The sequence below is a fragment of the Coregonus clupeaformis genome, chromosome 14 (genome assembly GCF_020615455.1).
Source record: "Coregonus clupeaformis isolate EN_2021a chromosome 14, ASM2061545v1, whole genome shotgun sequence".
In the NCBI taxonomy this organism is placed as follows: Eukaryota; Metazoa; Chordata; class Actinopteri; order Salmoniformes; family Salmonidae; genus Coregonus; species Coregonus clupeaformis.
In genome coordinates this window covers 32499786-32520937 of record NC_059205.1, presented here as the reverse complement: position 1 = coordinate 32520937, position 21152 = coordinate 32499786, and the positions used below count along the sequence as shown (strand labels likewise).

The 21152-nt window shown below is 40.6% G+C and overlaps 1 protein-coding gene across 1 annotated transcript in view; it reads right to left on the bottom strand.

Moving 5' to 3' along the window:
* The window catches only part of LOC121581006 (adenylate cyclase type 1), a 79905-nt gene extending 73980 nt beyond the window's left edge, over positions 1 to 5925 (bottom strand). Inside the window, exon 1 of the mRNA XM_045224802.1 lies at positions 4939 to 5925. Within this exon, the coding sequence (XP_045080737.1) occupies positions 4939 to 5547 (609 nt within the window). The 5' untranslated portion in view covers positions 5548 to 5925. The remainder of the gene's footprint in view (positions 1 to 4938) is intronic.
* Between the last annotated feature and the right edge of the window lie 15227 nt (positions 5926 to 21152).

The window sequence follows — 21152 nt, the reverse complement described above, 5'->3', positions numbered from 1 at the left end:
TGCCTGCATGGACCTCTGTAGGATGATTTGAAAAAGCGTTTTATGGTAAGCTCCGTTCCCTTCTTTGTCAATGGACGCTGTCAATGCACACTGCGCAGGTCATCAGTCTCTGTATTCTCAATTTGGCAATTGATAATGTTATCACCCATCAGACTATTGTCTATTTAATCTTGTCTTTAGACCACATCTATTATTATATATGTGAAATTAGTTTCAATATACTGTAGTTTAGGTGTGGTTTGGATGGGCCATTAGCTATTTGAACATTTTAAAAAATGAATTAGTTTAGCTATTTATTATGGAATATTTACACAATTTAAATATTAACGGTCAAAATGACTGTCATGGCCATTCTAGTAGTTATGGAATTCCGGCACTCCGAGTGTTAAAAGGCCATTATGATGACAATCTGAAATATAGATTTAAACAATGCAATTTAAAACAAACACTGTATAGCCTCAAAACATGGTTAAAAGTATAATTGTATATCTCATGGATGGTCAGTCCTTGCAGTCCTCTGTCTATGAATTATATTGTGGTTACATTTTCCAGTCCCATCCCTCAGCTATTTACCAAATCAGTAGCTGGGTGCGCCGCTTTGTTATTCTTTGAACTGCTGATTGCCCCTTTAATGCATAAAGTAAAAAATATAAAAAATATAAAAAATATTTAAAAAAATAAAAATAAAAAAATAAATTGTGAAGTGGTTATCCCACTGGCTATAGGGTGAATGCACCAATTTGTAAGTCGCTCTGGATAAGAGCGTCTGCTAAATGACGTAAATGTAAATGTAATTGTATCAGAAACCACCCACCTGGCCTAAACACATTACACGCTGATGGACTGATGCATAGTATAGATAGAGGAAGAGAAAATAGATGTACTGTACATTCACAACCATTAATTTGAAGCCAAAAATTAAGTATATGCTTTGTCTTGTCATCACACATTTGGAAGCAATCAATCAGTGTGTGTGTGTGTGTGTGCGTTTGAGAAACATCACAGAGGGGTAAACGTAGGTGGGCTGTGCTTCCAGCTGAGTGTAGGTCAGGTAGGAGAGAACAACAGATAAACAGAGCCTGATGTGTGAACTGAGTATTTTCCATGTGGCTGAGCATGACTGGGCCTGGAGAAGTGACCTTTACAACCCAAACACACACACACACACACACATGCACATACGCCCACACCCATGCACGAGCATACACACAAACATACACTGTATAATGTCAGCCTGCCTTCCTCACCAGGAGCAATACTCAACAAGGAGTCATTTATTCTACAGACCCTGATTGGTGATTCGCCACTGGTGTTTACAAGGTCTACCGTAATATATACTGAACAGAAATATAAACGCAACATGTAAAGTGTTGGTCCGATTTTTCATGAGCTGAAATAAAATATCCCAGAAATTTTCCATATGCACAAAAATATTAATTTATGTCAAATGTTGTGCACAAATTTGTTTACGTCCCTGTTAGTGAGCATTTCTCATTTGCCAAGATAATCCATCCACCTGACAGGTGTGGCATATCAAGAAGATGATTAAACAGCATGATCATTACACAGGTGCACCTTGTGCTGGGGACAATAAAAGGCTACTCTAAAATGTGCAGTTTTGTCACACAACACAATGCCACAGATGTCTCAAGTTTTGAGGGAACGTGCAATTGGCATGCTGCCTGCAAGAATTTCCAACAGAGCTGTTGCCAGATAATTTAATGTTAATGTGTCGACCATAAGCTGCCTCCAACGTTGTTTTAGAAAATTTGGCAGTACATCCAACTGGCCTCACAACTGCAAACCACGTGTAACCACGCCAGCCCAGGACCTCCACATCCGGCTTCTTCACCTGCGGAACCGTCTGAGGAGGGGGAGGGGGGTGCTTAGGAGTATTTCTGTCTGTAATAATGCCCTTTTGTGGGGGAAAAACTCATTCTGATTGGCTGGGCCTGGCTCCCCAGTGGGTGGACCTGGCTCCCAAGTGGGTGGGTCTATGCCCTCCCAGGCCTACCCATTGCTGCTCCCCAGCCCAGTCGTGAAATCCATTGATTAGGGCCTAATTAATTAATTTCAATTGACTGCTTTTCTTATGAACTGTAACTCAGAAAAATCTTTGAAATTGTTGCGTTTATATTTTTGTTCAGTATAGGTCATTGATAGACTGGTAAGAAAAAGCAGCTCATTTAGACAACACTATACGGACAACAGCAGCCAATAAGTTAATTAGTTATACAGCACAGTACTTTACTGTACAGTACTGTACTGTAGGGTGTGTGGTTGTATTTGATGAGGACAAGCTGATACTGTCAACATGACTAGCAACTGTCATAAGGTACAAGAAATCCATGGTCTCATGAGACTGCGATGCAGATGACGAGACTCAAATATCATGATCAAACATGATTGGTGTATCGGTGGACTCTTCTAACAGAATTTAGCAATGCTGTAGTGGCTAATCAGGAGAGGGGAAAGTGTCCTTCTACGTCCTTCTCTCTCTGACTGAGGTTTATTGGTTTGTTTACAACACACATAGCCTCACTGTGACCCTGAAGGGAATGGGGCCTATAGGCTTGTTTGGTGGTTGTTGGTAGGTTGAAACACAGGTCCTTTACGGTCATACCACTGAGCTAATCTCCAAGCTTAATGGATTAGCTTTCCCTTCCTAGGCTGTACTCTGCAACTGCTAGCACTGTCCTTCACACACCGTCCTTCTGGCCCACGTATAGGCTACAGGAGCAAGATATTATATGCCACATGCTAAAGAAATAAAGCAAACTAGAGCTGAGACCAAGAGCGATAGAGACAACTTGTTGAGACTGTCAAGACATTTTTGGTATTTCTGTCCTGAAATAACTTATCTGGCTTTGCTTGACCTTTTATTAACTGTCGGCCTACTTGGGTTCTGCATCAAGGACTTTTCAGCCTAAATGGACCAGATATTCCCTATGTATGTGAATCCTGTCTGAGCACAGTCTGTCTGCTCTCTCTGTGTGGTCCTGTTTGTTTTGTTCAACTGTGTTGGCAGTGTGAGGATGATATGAGGTTGGGTCATATTATTAGACATACAGTGCATTCGGAAAGTATTCAGACCCCTTCCCTTTTTCCTAATTGTGTTACCTTACAGCCTTATTCTAAAATGGATTAAATAAAAATGTTCCTTAGTCAAACTACACACAATACCCCATAATGACAAAGCGAAAACAGGTTTTTAGAAATGTTTGCAAACGTATAAAAAAAAAAAAAAATACCTTACAGAATTATAAATAATATAATTTCCCTATTTTTCTGCATACAATATACTGTAGCTTAGTATTTGAATTATTTATTTTATAGCTTAGTATTTGTATTATATATTTTATAGGCCTACAGTCATTATTGCTCATCTTTATCAAGGGTGTCAATAATTTCGCCACGCAAATCACGTACCCAAGTCAAATCAATCACACAGGCAATTTTGAAGTCAATGGTGTGAGACAGACGCAGCTCTATTGCCTATTTGTATGTCCCCGCTACCTCAGTAACATGAAACTATTAGCATACATCAGAAGCAATGTCAACATGGAAAGCCGGCTAATGCTTTGACTGACCAGACCTGGGCCCGGTTTCCCAAAAGCATCTTAAGCCTAAGTTAATCGATAGAACCTTCCTTCGTAGGAGCATCGTTAAATCTCTGAGCTGTTTCCCAAAACCATCGTTATTAACGTTGCACATGAAAAGACTAGTAATCTAAGGCCTGCCTCAAACCACTCGTTGAACAGCCAGCCAAGCGCGTCGTTAGTTGCCCTCCCCCGTAACTTTATACACAGAAAGATCGCCGCTAAACATAGAATCACATGGTTTATCCATCTCTCTGTGACCGCTGATAACTTCAGAACAAAGTTGACTACAAATACAAAGTTGCCAATGTCTTTGCAATTGATACAAACAAGCGAAGTATAAAAATATACTTCAAATGAAAACCGAGATGACTGCATTAAACTATAGCCTAAACAGTAGGCTATAGGCCTATTTCAATCATATTGAAATACATTTCAAGTTCAATCAATTAAGTTCTATTTTGATACTTGTAGGTTACTGTCTGTAACTTGTTTCAATACATTATATGATGTGTAGCCTAAAATCTATGATTTAGTGCTGGGCACAGATGTCAATTCAACGTATATTCCACGTTGGTTCAACGTTATTCCATTGAAATTACGTGGAAACAACGTTGATTCAACCAGTGTGCCTAGTGTGAATAAGCCGCCTCAATATTTGCAGCCGTAGCTGGTAATAGGTGCTGATCCGTCGTCAGTATTGTGAAATAATGTTAATGTTAAGGTAAGATTTGATTGGAGAAAGCTGATATGAGAGCAGCGCTCCCTTTCTTTCGATTTTATCAATTGACACATGCTCCAACAACGCACTTAGCGACATTTCTCTCTGCGTGGTGTTTTGGGAAAAGCATGTTATATCTTCGGCCATTGTAGGAAAGATAAATCGTTAAAACACTAGTAAACCTAAATTCCAGGCCGTGCTGTCCTGTCTGTAGTGGTGATCACGATCAGCCACAAGTCATTGAAGTCCGTGATTAGATTGAGCTACTGAGCACCTCTCCGCACTTCATCTCACACAGCTTTGCACTTTCTACTATAGCCTAGTAGGCTATTACAGATATAAAACCGAAACATATTTCATTTTAGAATTTTCACATTGTATGTCTTTCATATGCAAAGCAGACGCACAAGCAGCGCTCAGACTTTGTATGAAGCGCGCGCCAGTCGGTGAGCCCCGCCGGTCGCTGTCCACTTGATGGTGCTGAACTTCATTTTGACAAACTCATTGCTTCCTCTCGCTTTTCCCTTGTCTGTTCTTCATAAAATCACCATTAGCCATGCTTCGAATAGCCTAGCCTGGTGGTTAACTATGTATAGCCTACATGCACCCACTACTTACCGTTCTCCATAATTTCTGCGTCTCGACTGTCACGGAGGTGGCTGTCACAATTATATGGGAGATGGCAATCATTATTCCAAACATTACTGCTAACAGAGTCCGCACGGGCAGTAGCGAGTAGGCAACGAATGTAACCAGCATGAGCTGCCACATGCCCTGCTCCGGGTTGGTCGGGGGCTCCAGCCCCACCGCGCCGAGGGAGAAGGGACAGCAGAGGAACGAGAAGGTGAAGCCGAAGAGCAAGGTCAGGTTGACGATCTGCTGGAGCTGGGTCACCTGAAGGTACTTGACATTGGTGACAATGAAGAGGGACACGAAGACGATACAGTGGACCGGATGGGACCCCTTGGAGATGGTCAGATTGGGGCCGGACAGCAACTCCACCACGGCCAGCGTCGATGCCATGACGATGAGCACCGCCAGGGCTTTGAGAGTGGACGTCTGCTCCAACTTTAGGTTGTAGTTCTGGAACAGACACTCCAGCTCCTTGCAGTCGAACTCATCCTCGCATGCGATGGTAGTCAGAGGGACACCGGGTGGACAGTGGCTTTTCTTCCGCCGGGTTTTGACTTTCTGAAACGGAATTTCCTCCATGTCAGGGCCATTCATAAACGAGACACTGGACCACACAGCGCGCCACAGACCGACGCCGGGAAAAAAATCAAGTACACAGCCGTCTAGAGAGGAGCGCGTCCCGGATCCCTACGGCTGGAGGACCGGCCTCCCACTGTAATCTCCTGACGCGCGACATGCACTATCCACAGGTTGAAATCTGTTGTTCGTCGAGATCAGTTACCAAGGAAACGTGCAAGCATTTTCTCCCCTTGAGGAAGACTCCAAAAAGTATTTTTCGTTTCACTTGGACAAGGACAACATTGTGGAAACAGAGTCCCGCACACGACGGTCGAGTTCTGAATCTAACAGCTTTTTGCAAGGCTCAGATTGGATCACGCATGCGCATTATGAGGTGGAGATAAGACACGTCTCAGTAACTCAACAGACAACAAGACAAAACAGATTTGAGCGGTATGGAGGACCAAACCTGCCAAAATTACAAATAAATAAATAAATGCACATATAAATTGATAAATAAATGAATAAATAAATTCACACATAATTTAATAAATGAGCAAGTTAACACAAAACTACTGACTAAAATTAATGCATTTTCTCTACATATCTATATTTAATTATTTATCTATGTATTATCTAATTATTCTAACTTTAATTCATTTTATTCATATATATTCATTTATTTATTTCTGTATTTCTTCCTCTAATATGATAATGAGGGTGTGTCAATCAAACGTCTGTGGGTGGTATCTAACACACCATTGGTTGATCAATGTCAGCGTTGCTCGATAGCTTTTGCCTGCATTTGCACCACCTATGTGAAGCTAGCCACAATAACAATTAGCCTCAATTTTGGAATTTGTGGTTCACCTTCAAAATAAAAGTCACGCATTGAAACATGCAAGCTAATGCAAATAGTGGAAACATGCCATATTTGGACTAGTAAATGCTTAACAAGCTTGGAATGTTTGTTATATAAATAACAAAATACAATAATTAGTTAATTTGATTTTAAAAAACATTTAAATCAGTTGAAATCGCACTGTGTGTGCATTAGACTTCAGAATTTAATTGGGGGCATACTGTATGCATTGTACAGCCTTGCCTACTGCTCTTGAGTCCATGAAATGTTCACTGTGAAGAGTTTACACAAATATTAGCTTCGTACCTCATATAGCAGGACTAGAACTGTGGGAAATCACCTCACTAATGCCTATTGTGCATTCTGAACATTCATATTGCAATGAACAGCTTTACCTATAGATCTTGGCTCCATGAAATGGGGTATCAGCCTACTCAGTGACACCAACAGAACACACCTGTGAAGATTTTACACAAATATGAGCATTGTAGCAAATATTGCAGGACTTTGACTGTGGGAAATCACCTCACCAGTCAGTCTATTTTGCACATTGGACATTCATATTGCAATGTAGAGTTGTGGTCAAAAGTTTTGAGAATGACACAAGTATTGGTCTTCACAAAGTTCGCTGCTTCAGTGTTATGAGATATTTTTGTCAGATGTTACTATGGTATACTGAAGTATAATTACAAGCATTCCATAAGTGTCAAAGGCTTTTATTGACAATTGCATTACATTTATGCAAAGAGTCAATATTTGCAGTGTTGACCCTTCTTTTTCAAGACCTCTGCAATCCGCCCACATACTGACCGATGGCAGCCCATTCTTGCATAATCAATGCTTGGAGTTTGTCAGAATTTGTGGGTTTTTGTTTGTCTCTTGAGGATCGACCACAAGTTCTCAATGGGATTAAGGTCTGGGGAGTTTCCTGGCCATGGACCCAAAATGTCGATGTTTTGTTCCCGAGCCACTTAGTTATCACTTTTGCCTATGACAAGGTGCTGGACAATGCCTTTTCATGCTGGAAAAGGCATTGGTCGTCACCAAACTGTTCTTGGATGGTTGGGAGAAGTTGCTCTCGGAGGATGTGTTGGTACCATTCTTTATTCATGGCTGTGTTCTTAGGCAAAATTGTGAGTGAGCCCACTCCCTTGGCTGAGAGGCAACCCCACACATGAATGGTCTCAGGATGCTTTACTGTTGGCATGACACAGGACTGATGGTAGCGCTCACCTTGTCTTCTCTGGACAAGGTGTTTTCCGGATGCCCCAAACAATCTGAAAGGGAATTCATCAGAGAAAATTACTTTACCCCAGTCCTCAGCAGTCCAATCCCTGTACCTTTTGCAGAATATCAGTCTGTCCCTGATGTTTTTCCTGGAGAGAAGTTGCTTCTTTGCTGCCCTTCTTGACACCAGGCCATCCTCCAAAAGTATTTGCCTCACTGTGCGTGCAGATGCACTCACACCTGCCTGCTGCCATTCCTGAGCAAGCTCTGCACTGGTGGTTCCCCGATCCAGCAGCTGAATCAACTTTAGGAGACGGTCCTGGCGGTTGCTGGACTTTCTTGGGCGCCCTGCCACCTTCTTCACAACAATTGAACCTCTCTCCTTGAAGTTCTTGATGATCCGAAAAATGATTGATTTAGGTGCAATCTTACTAGCAGCAATATCCTTGCCTGTGAAGCCCTTTTTGTGCAAAGCAATGATGACGGCACGTGTTTCCTTGCAGGTAACCATGGTTAACAGAGGAAGAACAATGATTACAAGCACCACCCTCCTTTTAAAGCTTCCTGTCTTTTATTCTAACTCAATCAGCATGACAGAGTGATCTCCAGCCTTGTCCTCGTCAACACTCTCACCTGTGTTAACGAGAGAATCACTGACATGATGGCAGCTGGTCCTTTTGTGGCAGGGCTGAAATGCAGTGTATCGTATCTGAAGATTATGCCTTTGTTAAATGTTTTTCATGAAGAAATGGAATGTTGTTTGTGTTAGTATCAAGAGGGAATGTTTTGGGTGTGACGTCACATACAACAGACCGGAAGTGTCTTGTAGACAGGGGAGACTGGGGATTGGCCAGAAGAGGGAGCTTCATTGTTTATAAATAGGGGGGTTAAACAAAGAAGAAGTCAGAGCGAGCAGCCATTCGGAGGCGTCGCTCTCCGGGTGTCATGTCACCTGTCATTTATGCTGTAACCTCGTGATTTTAATAAAAGCCTCTAACACGATGTAGCATAGACGGACTCTTTGTTGACAGCAATAATGGCCACCATTCACCCGATACGACATAATGGCGCCCAACGTGGGGCTGGGTTTGCGTCTCTTCCTTGTTTCAGTCAACCGCCAGGCTAACTCGCTTTGAAGCATGGCCAAAAAGGGTGAGTGTTTCTTACCGCTTCGGAGTTTGTTGGATTGGATACGACTTGTGTACACTGGAGAGATGTACCATATGACCTTGCCTCGGGTGGCGTTGTTGCTGTTGACTGGAGTCTGCTAAAATGTTATTCCATTGGTAACGGTTGACAATGGGGAAATTTAGAGCATTAAGATAGATTCCATTGGTAACGGTTGACAATGGGGAAATTTAGAGCATTAAGATAGATTCCATTGGTAACGGTTGACAATGGGGAAATTTGGAGCATTAGGATAGATTCCATTGGTAACGGTTGACAATGGGGAAATTTGGAGCATTAAGATAGATTCCATTGGTAACGGTTGGCAATGGGAAATTTAGAGAAGGCCGATATGCGCATTCTTTAGGGCACCGTGAATCTGGTAAAGACCTCGAAGCGAGGCGATTCTTTAGGAATGGGCCATGAAATCCTTGCAACGCGTTCGGTGTGGTAAGGTTGGTTCTGGGAACCATGAGCTGGACGATGATATTGTATGTTATGCTCATCTTATAGTTGACGAATTATTCGTTTTGGGGTAACCGCTCATATAATTATCCAGAACTCAAGGCAGCATAAAGTTAGGCGGAGATATGGATAATGATGGATAATGATTTGGCCACGGTGCAGGTTACTTAGGGCTGGGTAGACCGCAGTTAGCTAAAGGCTAAGGCTAATGTTAGTGCTAAATGGGAGTGTGTTTCATGCTACATGGTACATCGTGGCTAAGGCTAATGCTAATTGTGTTGTGTGCTACATGCTAATGTATCCTTAGAGACTCCATTGCGATGGATTAAAGTCTCTTAAATTTGTCTCTGTGTTTAAGTCAGGTTATATGTTTTGTGAGCGCTGTTAAATGTTGTTTGACTATAAGGGGGAAACGGGAGTTACAGCTGGACTGTTAACCGTCTATTTGGGATTGGGGAGAGTCCACGGTGAAAAAGTATTTTTGAATGGATGTGCGCATGCGTTTAATTTTGCGACACTACACTACAGAAAGGGGGAGTTTATGGCACGAGATTAGGACACGTTTTGGTTTACGGCACTAAACTACAACACGAGGGTATTGTAAAACTACAAACCAAAATGGTGGGTTAAGGTCATAGGTCCCATTTGGCGTTACCCTGCAAGGGGGAAATGGACACAGACAAAGAGGAGAGATTTTAACACGAATATTCTAGTTGTTACATCGGCGATGGTTAAAGATTAAACTTGTTTTGTGATCTATTGAATTTATACATTAAATATATGTTGGCGAAGTATAATGAATTGAATTAAATGACGGATTAAAATAAAATAAAAATGTTTTTGAGCGATCTATTTAGTTCTGAGGTTAGTCTTAGAGTGAATAATGTAGAACGAACGAATATTGAATGGTTGGAAATACTCAGTGATTGCATTAACTACTAAAAGCTGTTTCTGTGTCTTTGTTCCATTGTCATGAGAGACAGGAGAGAGGAGGGACTAACGTGTGACTGACGTGCGTCACGTGACAAGGTGTGACGAGGCAGACGAGAGGATCAGATATCAGGCTAGTTCACAAAAATCATCCCTTACAAAATATTTGATGACAATTTCACATAGGCTTGGCAAATGATTCATTAAAAAATTGCATTTTGGATGCTCTGTGTATCACTGGGGTTGGATGGGAGTTGTGTTGGGAATCAAGGACTGACATTATTCTGTAAATTTAAGATAATTAGGTGCTTATAGAGCAAGGGTTTATGGTAATTATAGAGCAAGGGGTTAGAGGCTTTGTTTTTGGGGGATTGCTTTGAAGTTGACTAACTTCATTTACTTGCATTTGATGGGTTGTGGTAATATAGCCACCACTAATGGATAAATTGGTGACATAGGATATAGGAATACAAATTGGTTTTAATTATTCAGGATTTTTAATGGATTTTTAAAAAATAAATACATATTTTTTTTTTTTTTTTTTGGAGTTGTTACTTTTATATTAATAATTACAGGGGGGAAGCCTTAGGCTATACAGTCTAAAATAAGCGAATTCATAATAAAGGAATATAAAAGGGTTGTTACAATGGGGAGAAAGGACAGCAAGGCTAGATGAAGGTGATTACACCGATTGATATAGGGAAAAAATAGTAATCCTTTAACTAAAGGAGTGTTAGAAAGTAGTGTTAGAAAAACTAATGGCAGAAGTTAGTACACCTTTCTCACATACGGATTCAGCAAAAAGACACCCACCTTATGAGAAGGAAGCTTCCAGTGATCATCCAGCAGGGTGATTGGTACATCAGAGATGAAGACGAATAATAGATAGAGGACAAGCAGAAACGACGATAAAGATGAATCCAGAACTCCAGAAGGAAGGAAATGAGATGTCTGGAAGAGAAGAGTGAGGTTAAAGAAGACGAGGATGATGAAGATGAGTGATGATGAAGAGGTCATGCATGGGTGGATATGACTCTGTGATCAGAAGGAAGTTGGCAAGAGGAAAGAAGAAGGATACACGAGATTTGATCTCTGATGGAAGTTGAAGATGAAGAAAGCGATGAAGATTTGGAGATTAAAGGTGCTTTATGTTCAAGAGGATTTTATCCTACAATGACTAGCAAAGAAGAAATGGAGATATAGACCGATGTTTATCATGCCTGGATAAAGCAAATAGTTTAGAAGTAACACAGCTGAAGATACAGAAGAGGAGAAACTGCTGAGAAAAGGATCCCAAGAATTGGAGAAGAAGAAAGAACAGGACGAAGAAGCTCTGAGAAATGAAGAATCAGAGTGAACCAAATTAACAATCACTGTTACAACTTCAACTGAACAATATCAAATGCAATTGTAGCCAAGGGGGGTACCAAATGTTCCATATCCAAAGCCAGTTTCTGGACAGACACAGGATTGAAGAGGACGAGAAGAAATAGGAGGAGGAAGACTTCAGCTACACTTCCAGCAACTTTCAGAAGACTGTTATAATTGTGGACAGATTGGGTACTTTACCTGTGATGCAAATGCATCAGGAGGAAACAACAGAGGAAGATAAAGGAGCAAGTGAAGATCACCTGTTAGTGCCTAGAAGATCCGGAAGGGGGGTATCAGCTGAGAGCATCGATTAGAGAAGAAGAGAAAATAGCTAACAATTGAAGTAAAAACAACCGACCATTAGAAGTGATGGTGAATAGTGGAAAAACTTATCTGGGTTCAGCCTAAAGAGGTTAAACATCTCACTAATTGATAACTAATTAGGATAGGGATTTGAGGTAGTAAAACAGTTAATTACTCTTAAGGTACTAATATTAGAAGATACTGTTATTGCATTGTGGGAAGAGATGCATGGTGTAAATTCAACTGTACAATAAGATGTACACTAGACGACTGGGTTTTTGGGAATCATTTGCTTAAAAAAGATAATATCATAGGAAGGATGATAATCTATTGTTCTGTCTATTAGACAATCTGTCTGGAAAAATAAAGTTAAAAGGGGTGACTGTTTATTCTGGGTTACATTCTTACACTAAGAGATTTCAGGCTAGGCTAAAAGGTGTTTAGTCGTTTGCCAAGTCTGTGTGTAAAGAAGTCAAAGGCAGGTGGGGAACTTTCCCAATCACATAGTCTACATTTGGTGGTAAAGGGGTTTTGTGAATAAATCAGTGGAAAAAGTTTTTAAAGCTTATGAGAGAAAAGATTGGATTAAAATAAATTAGGAGTAGATTAGGGTTGAAGGAACTCTGAGACAGTAAGCTAAGTTTCAAAGTTAGTAGTAAGAGAGAGAACAATGGTGAATGACACTTTAGAGTAGGGAGATCAAGGTAATTATAGGTGTATTTTTTTTATAATCAAAAGTTTGAAAGTCAGGGATTAGAGAAAGGACTGAGAGTTGGGGAAAAAGTGACACTAGTGGTGATCGATGGAAGTACAAGCAAAGACAACCAATTCAGCACCAATTTTAGGGGAAACAATACTTATTAGGTTTAGGATGGGGACGTTCCTCCCATATGGAGAGATAATTATGGAGAATAAGTATTGTTATCAGGACCAGATGTAGAAGCGGTGTCCCCTAGTCAAAGGAGGGATAGTTTGTACAACGATATGAAGTGGAAGAGGTTAGGAGTGACTGTTCACTTATTTGGCGTAATGTTACAGCGAAAGGTCAGGGAGAATATATGTATGCTTATTTAGGGCAAGCATTAGAAGTTGTTCCGGTTAAGAATTATTGGTTAAAAGGCTATGTAATTCGTAAAGTGACGCTTATGATGGAAGATTTCAAATCTGTTGAAGTTTCACAGTCACCAAGGGAGTTCAGGAAGAATATGTTACAGTAGTCACTCCAACAGTGAATAATACACATAGGATAATGGGAACTTTTGCACTAGAAGTAATTAGGGTTGATACAGCAATTAAGTCAACTACTTTAATGGTAACTTTGGAAGGGATTAATGATACGATGGCAATAGCAAATGTAGGGAGTATGACATCGACAACAACTTTTCTGAAATTAAGGGGTTATGTTACGGATGGAGAGTGCTGTCAATGATAGTACGAATAGGGTTAAAATAGGAGAGCAGAGAGTAATAGAAACAATATAGATTCATCTGAAATAGAGAATATAGATTCATCATGGAGCTGCAGGATGAGGTCTTTGATTTTAATGACAGACAGGGAGAGGTATCTGATCAGTACCGCTCGTTCTTCTGTTGTGGAAATTAGAGATAGATTAACTCATTCTGTAAGATCAGTGAGGAATCTTGAGGGTCCATGTCTGTTGAGAATTCCAGCACCAAACATGTTAGACGGTCGCGCGGCCTCTATCAGGTATGGGTCAGTCTTATGCTTTGTCATGACTGTGGTATCAGCAACAGTCATTGACAGAAAAAATAATGTCGTTGTCAGAACAGTGGTTTAAGCCTAGGTTTAAGTGTTCTTGGTTAAATGAATTACCCTATGGGAATTGTTAAATGGGAAAGGAAAATCAGGTAACAACGGAACCCTGAAGTATTCAGGTGAAACATTGAGGGCTAAAAGTTGTTTTTGTTCTAATAAAACATATGAGGTAAAGGGTATGTTTATGGGAATATCAGATTGTGATGATTATATGATGACTTTGGATAAGCATGATATTAAGGGTAGTAATGAGAAATATAAGGTTACTTTTTAATATACCAGGTAGTAAGAAGAGCAGGACTTTGATGGTTAAACGATTAGCTTTTGACTGACAATGTGACTATTGGGAATTTTAGAGATATTTGGTGGGTTTGTGATGATAAAACGTATATATTCTTACCCTATGGATGGATAGGATGTTGTTAATGTCAACGTTGAAGCTTCCATATGAGGCTTTTACTATTAAAAGAGGAGTAGCACCGAACACAGATCAATCTGAAACTAGAGTTCAAAATAGGATGAAAAGGGACATGTCATAGGCTTCAAGCCTATCATTGAAGGATAAGTCTAAGGGAGAAGGGGGGACTTTATTCATGGTATGATGTAACATTTGGGAAGATCATATTGATAAATATTAGTTATACTTTGAGTCCAGATAGTTCAGATAATATCACTGGGGTTATAGATGCATTGAAGGAAATAAGGGATGCATTTGTAAGACTTGGTTGCAAGATCAGTTAGGCCCAGTAGGGGCAGTGATGGGTCAGATTTTAGTTTCAGCTTTGATAACACTGTGATGTTTGTAATTTGTTACTGATCTTTGAGAAAGATATGATATTGAGATAGGTTGGAGAGTGATTCCTGGAGACAACACTCAGATGCCGGTGTTGACTGTTCCTGATCTGGATAAAGATGGACAAGTGGAACTGATGGATAAATATCATTTAGATTATTGGATGATTTTTCAAAAAAAAAATATAAAAAAAATTTCAATATTGGGGTGATGTTGGTATGATTTATGAATCAAAGGGGGGAATAGGTTTATGTGATTCATGCATCATTTATATATCATTGTTATATTCTTAGTTGATATTGATGTTTAAGTTGAAAGTGTTTGTTTTGCAAAAGATACTGTTTGGTCGTTTCTTTTTCTTCCAGAAGCATTTGGGGGAACATGTGGAGATTGAAATACTCAAACAAGGACAATATGAAGGGACAATATGAAACAATATGACGGGAGGAGAGGAAACAAGGAGGGTGTGGCCGATTCCATCATCAACAAGTCCATTGGAAGAGGAGACTACAGGGAGATGAAGTGTAGTGGACTACATTCCAGTGTCTGCAATGAAATATAGACATGTGTAATACATAATTGTGTCATATTCTTAGGGATTAATTTTTGTAGAATGATGTTTGATGTTATTGAATACATGTGAGGATCTTAGATGTTTTTGTTTATTTCGTGAATGTTTAGGGACAGAGAGGCTAGGAAGGGAGAGTTTCACTGTACGGTCCAATGGGTTGACCAGCCTTACAGTGGATGTTTTTGGATAGGATTTTGTTTGCAGGGGCTTACATGTGTATTTAATTGCATCATAGTTTCAAATGCATGTACATTGTTTATGAGGTTATCTGGAGTACCGAGGTGGTTGCCTGGGGCAGAGGGACCGTGAGAGAATTTTACTGTCTTGATTGATATGGATGGAAGGTTGCCGGACAGTTTTTCGCTCTTACACTCCATAAAGATTTGTTCATATTTCATAGTAATGTATTCACACTTCATAAACAGTTGTTCATATTTCATAGAAAGGTATTTACACTCTAGAGAAGAATGTTTTTGGTTTAATATTAAAGATACTCAATAAGATAAATTGTTACTAGTCATAATCCTATTCTGTTTGTTTTCGAGACGTTTAGTTCGTCTCGAAGGGGGGAATATCGTATCTGAAGATTATGCCTTTGTTAAATGTTTTTCATGAAGAAATGGAATGTTGTTTGTGTTAGTATCAAGAGGGAATGTTTTGGGTGTGACGTCACATACAACAGACCGGAAGTGTCTTGTAGACAGGGGAGACTGGGGATTGGCCAGAAGAGGGAGCTTCATTGTTTATAAATAGGGGGGTTAAACAAAGAAGAAGTCAGAGCGAGCAGCCATTCGGAGGCGTCGCTCTCCGGGTGTCATGTCACCTGTCATTTATGCTGTAATCTCGTGTTTTTAATAAAAGCCTCTAACACGATGTAGCATAGACGGACTCTTTGTTGACAGCAATAATGGCCACCATTCACCCGATACGACAAGTGGAAATGTATTTTTGGGATTAAGTTCATTTTCATGGCAAAGAGGGACTTTTCAATTAATTGCAATTCATCTGATCACTCTTCATGACATTCTGGAGTATATGCAAATTGCCAGCATCAAAACTGAGGCAGCAGACTTTGTGAAAATTAGTATTTGTGTCATTCTCAAAACTTTTGACCACGACTGTACAGCCTTACCTATGGATCTTAGGTCCATGAAGTAGGGGATCAGACAACTAAGTGAAACCCAAAGAACACAACTGTGAAGAGTTTACACAAATATTAAGGTCATAGCTCTTATTGCAGGACTTTGACACCACTGTGAAATGAAACCACTGTGAAATGAGCCACATTCGCTCACCAGTCAATAGGCTGAATAGGGAAGCGATTTCCCACAGTCAAAGTCCTGAAATAAGAGCTAAGACGCTAATATTTGGGTACACTCTTCACAGTTGTGTTCTGTGGGTGTCACTGAGTAGGCTGATACCAGAGATGTAGTGCTGCCATAGCGCGGTGGAGCAGCGCTCCCTCACTTTTTTTTTAGATTCGAGAATACACACAGCTGGTAAAAATATTTCTGGAAAACAAAAATTCCATGAAAACGATAGATTGACAAACTAAATATGTAGACTATAGCTGCTTATAGGTAGATAAATGGTGGTTTCTTCCCTGTCCTCTCTCTCTGGCGGTGGCGTGAATGACGAATAACTGTAGGCGTGTGTGCAGAGGCCAGTCGGTCGGTTTGACCACTTTGAGCTGGCCAAATCTGACGTAACAAGGACAGCCACAGACAGAAAACTCTACCAGGGGTTGCTAAAACGGCTGTCCTCAAAACAGTTTGTTATGGAATTGGGGCTTATGTAGGCCTACGACACACTAGTCGTAGGCCTACGTCTGAGTGCTTAGCTTACAGAAACATACCACCTCAATTGCGTATGCAGACAAATTGATCCACCGCGTGAACCTTATCATCACACCAACGAGATCTAGGATCCAAATTCTCAGCGTTTCTGCCTTGATGTTCATAAAACTCCACGCGACCTCTCTTGCGCAGTGGAACCCAGAACGATATGTGACCACCTGGTTACGGTGCTGTCCTTTCACCACCATGATTCGAAGGGCGGTCAAATTGCTTAAAATAACCCTCATCAAGATCTGTTGCCTACGCCTAATAGTCCTACTCATCACTTATTATTACAAATAGAACATTATCACTCCTCACAATGGTGCTCATTTAGTAAAGTTAGATCAAATCTGAATAAATGTCTCGCAAGATCACATACTGATTCATTAGTATTTTACATAAAATAACCAAATATAATAGTATAAAGGCTACTGTAGCACAGTAGTCATATAATACAGTATGTCACACCAAAAACACCTTCTCAGTTATTTATTATCTGAAGCTTAATAGTCACATTTATTTCCTTATGCGGCCAAAATGTAACAGTGCATGCAACTAGGCAGGATATATGCTTTGATTCAAACAAAATAGGCCTACAAGAAAGACTTACAGTGTTATTACCATCTGCTTTAATTCTCTCACGAAACAGTAATTCAAGAAGATCTAAATGCATATTCCCATGAAACTGATTGAGATCAAATGATTGGCAAGTAGTTCGGACATTTCACCGGTAAAACGTGAAGAATTATCATTCACAATTGACAGTGATGATGGCCTATTTTGAAATCAGGTATGCCTAACTTGGTGTTTCAGGGTATTAAAAATAGAAAAACATTTTCTGACAATATGTGTGGGCATAGGAAGACGTTGTAATTGGAAGATGCATTTTATTCATGGGCCTATTCTACAATTATATTCAATAGGCTACACCTGTCGGTACAAACTTTGATTGAGAAATGATGACATCATAGAAAAAATATGTTGCGCTCTCTCACCTAAAAAAAACACCCCTACACCACTGGTTTCATTTCATGGACCCAATATCCCTAGGTAAGACAACAAATAGCACTACACCACTGGCTGATACCCCATTTCATCGACACAAGATCCCTAGGTAAGACTGTACATTGCAATATGAATGTTCAATACACATAGTAGGTTGACTGGTGAGCTAATGTGGCTCATTTCATAGTGGTGTCAAAGTCCTGCAATAATGAATAGTGAAGCGATTTCCCACAGTCAAAGTCCTGAAATAAGACCTAAGACGCTAATATTTGTGTAAACTCTTCACAGTTGTGTTCTGTGGGTGTCACTGAATAGGCTGATAACCCCATTTCATTGATCCATAATCCATAGGTAAGGCTGTAAGTATGCACCCAATGTAATTATGAAGTCTAATACATTCACACTGCGATTTCAACTTATTTGTGCTTTTTTTGTCAAATTAACTCATTATTGTCTATTGTTGAATTTATATAACAATATTCCAAACATGTGAAGCATTAACTAGTCCACATATGGCATGATTCCACTATTTGTATCTATTTGCAACAGTTTCATTTCGGAGACGAACTGCAAATTCCACTATTTTGGCTAAACGTTATTGTGGCTATCTTCAAGCGCTGCTGAAATTGACGAATCTCCAGATTATTTGCTTTTCCGTGTGGAGGCATGCATCGAAAACTTGGGTCAGCTAGTTGCTACAAGGGACACATACCTGTAATTGAACTAATTTATTTGCTAGCTATTCATCTGATTGATAAAGTTGATCAAAATGCCATTACTAGCCAGCTATCTTGAAACTGCTGGGGTAAAGCTAACTAATGTTAGCTTACTCCCACCATCAGAGTTCACCTTTGCTACTGTAGCTATGTTTCTAGAAAATAACAACTAGCTATATAATTGGTAGCTATATTTTAAAGACTAGCTAGTTACTGACTATTCAACAGTTTTTGTCAAACTACTTTGTTCCGCTGCCTATTTATTGACGTATTGGTGACTGAAAGTTGGCAAGAGAAATGCTCCTAGTAATTTCACTGCAAATAGGATGTGTTGCTTTCATATAATTTGGCTGATTATGCTTGTGCACATTTACATGAGAATTTCATTACCTAGTTAGCTAAGTTACTGACTGACTAAGCTAATTATTATTCATGTTTATAAGAGTAGGAGTACTGATTTTAGGATCAGTTTTGCCTTCACACTGAGTACAATTACATTGACAAGGGGGAGGTTATCCTAGATCACTATCCTTCCTCAGAGACGCTTTGTGAATATGGGCCCTGGAAGAAAGCTGTTGCCCAATACTTTGCACAGCAGTCGCTTCACCACTGGACCCTAGAGCAGGGGTAGGCAACCCTGTTCCTGGAGTGCCGCAGGTACTGCAGGATTTTGTTCCAACTAGGCCCTAAACCAGGGGTGCGTTCAGTTCGCTTGAACGTTTTCTACGTTGCGGAATGGTTTGTACTGAACGACACGTTTTCCCAAAACATTATTGAACAGACTTTGAGATACTTTTGCTCCATTCAGTGTGTGTGCCGGGGTGTGGCTTGAAGCAACAAGTGACATTTTTAAAGAGCAGCGGTGCATTTTGAACACACAACCCAACCCTTCCCCGTTTTTCAACTGGTCGTTTAGTACAGGACTGCCTCTGTTCAATTGAGTGTTCTATCACATTTTTATGTACTGAACACAGCCCTGACCAACTGAGCTAATTGATTAGTTCAGTGATTTCCTAAATTCAACACACCTAGTCTTCCAGGTCAGTTAAATCAAAAACATGATGTGCCTGCGGCACTCCAGGACCAGGGTTGCCAATGCTTATGAACTGAATACTATATGTGAATTTCCATATATCAATGACACTAACAAAAGGGTTGAATTGTTCAACATATGCAGTAAATGTTAACATGGCTTTGGTGATGAAAGGTACATATATTGTATTTGGTATCAGGCCACTGCATGCTGTGACATGGGCCTGGATGGTGACATATCTTCAAGCTGCCTGACTGAAGACTGTGGCCTTCAGTGGTACCGAAAACAAGGGCCTTACCTGGGAGTACAGCAACACTCTCTCTCTGTCTCAGCCATTCTGTCAACATGAATTGTATGTAACCACACAAATTCATACTAACTGCTAAGGATGCAATCACTGACATATTCAATTTGTCTACTTTCAATCTTATCTGGGATATATATTTTAGTTGACACCTTTGTGATGTGTCTGATATACATGAATAAAAATGTATTAACCCTGGACATAAGACTTGCATTTATTTTAGACCTTTTGAATCATAAGCTCTAAGTGTTGTCTTTGTGTTTAAGTTACCACATAAGTTAGTAAAAGTTAGTGTGAAGACCAATGTGACATACATGCTATGAAAAAGTTATTGTTTTGTAATCTAATAACAAAAAATAAAAAGTTGAGGACTGCAGATGTGGCCAGGGCAATAAATTGCAATGTCCGTACTGTGAGACGCCTAAGACAGCGCTACAGGGAGAAAGGACGGACAGCTGATCATCCTCGCAGTGCCAGACCACGTGTAACAACACCTGCACAGGATCGGTACATCCGAACATCACACCTGTAGGACAGGTACAGGATGGCAACAACAACTGCCCGAGTTACACCAGGAACGCACAATCCCTCCATCAGTGCTCAGACTGTCCGAAATAGGCTGAGAGAGGCTGGATTGAGGGCTTGTAGGCCTGTTGTAAGGCAAGTCCTCATCAGACATCACCGGCAACAACGTCGCCTATGGGCACAAACCCACCGTCGCTGGACCAGACAGGACTGGCAAAAAGTACTCTTCACTGACGAGTCGCGATTTTGTCTCACCAGGGGTGATGGTCGGATTCGCGTTACACCGAGGCCTGTACTCTGGAGCGGGATCGATTTGTAGGTGGAGGGTCCGTCATGGTCTGGGGTGGTGTGTCACAGCATCATCAGACTGAGCTTGTTGTCATTGCAGGCAATCACAACTCTGTGCGTTACAGGGAAGACATCCTCCTCCCTCGTGGTACCCTTCCTGCAGGCTCATCCTGACATGACCCTCCAGCATGACAATGCCACCAGCCATACTGCTCGTTCTGTGCGTGATTTCCTGCAAGACAGGAATGACAGTGTTCTGCCATGGCCAGCGAAGAGCCCGGATCTCAATCCCATTGAGCACGTCTGGGACCTGTTGGATCGGAGGGTGAGGGCTAGGGCCATTCCCCCCAGAAATGTCTGGGAACATGCAGGTCCCTTGATGGAATAGTGGGGTAACCTCTCACAGCAAGAACTGGCAAATCTGGTGCAGTCCATGAGGAGGAGATGCACTGCAGTACTTAATGCAG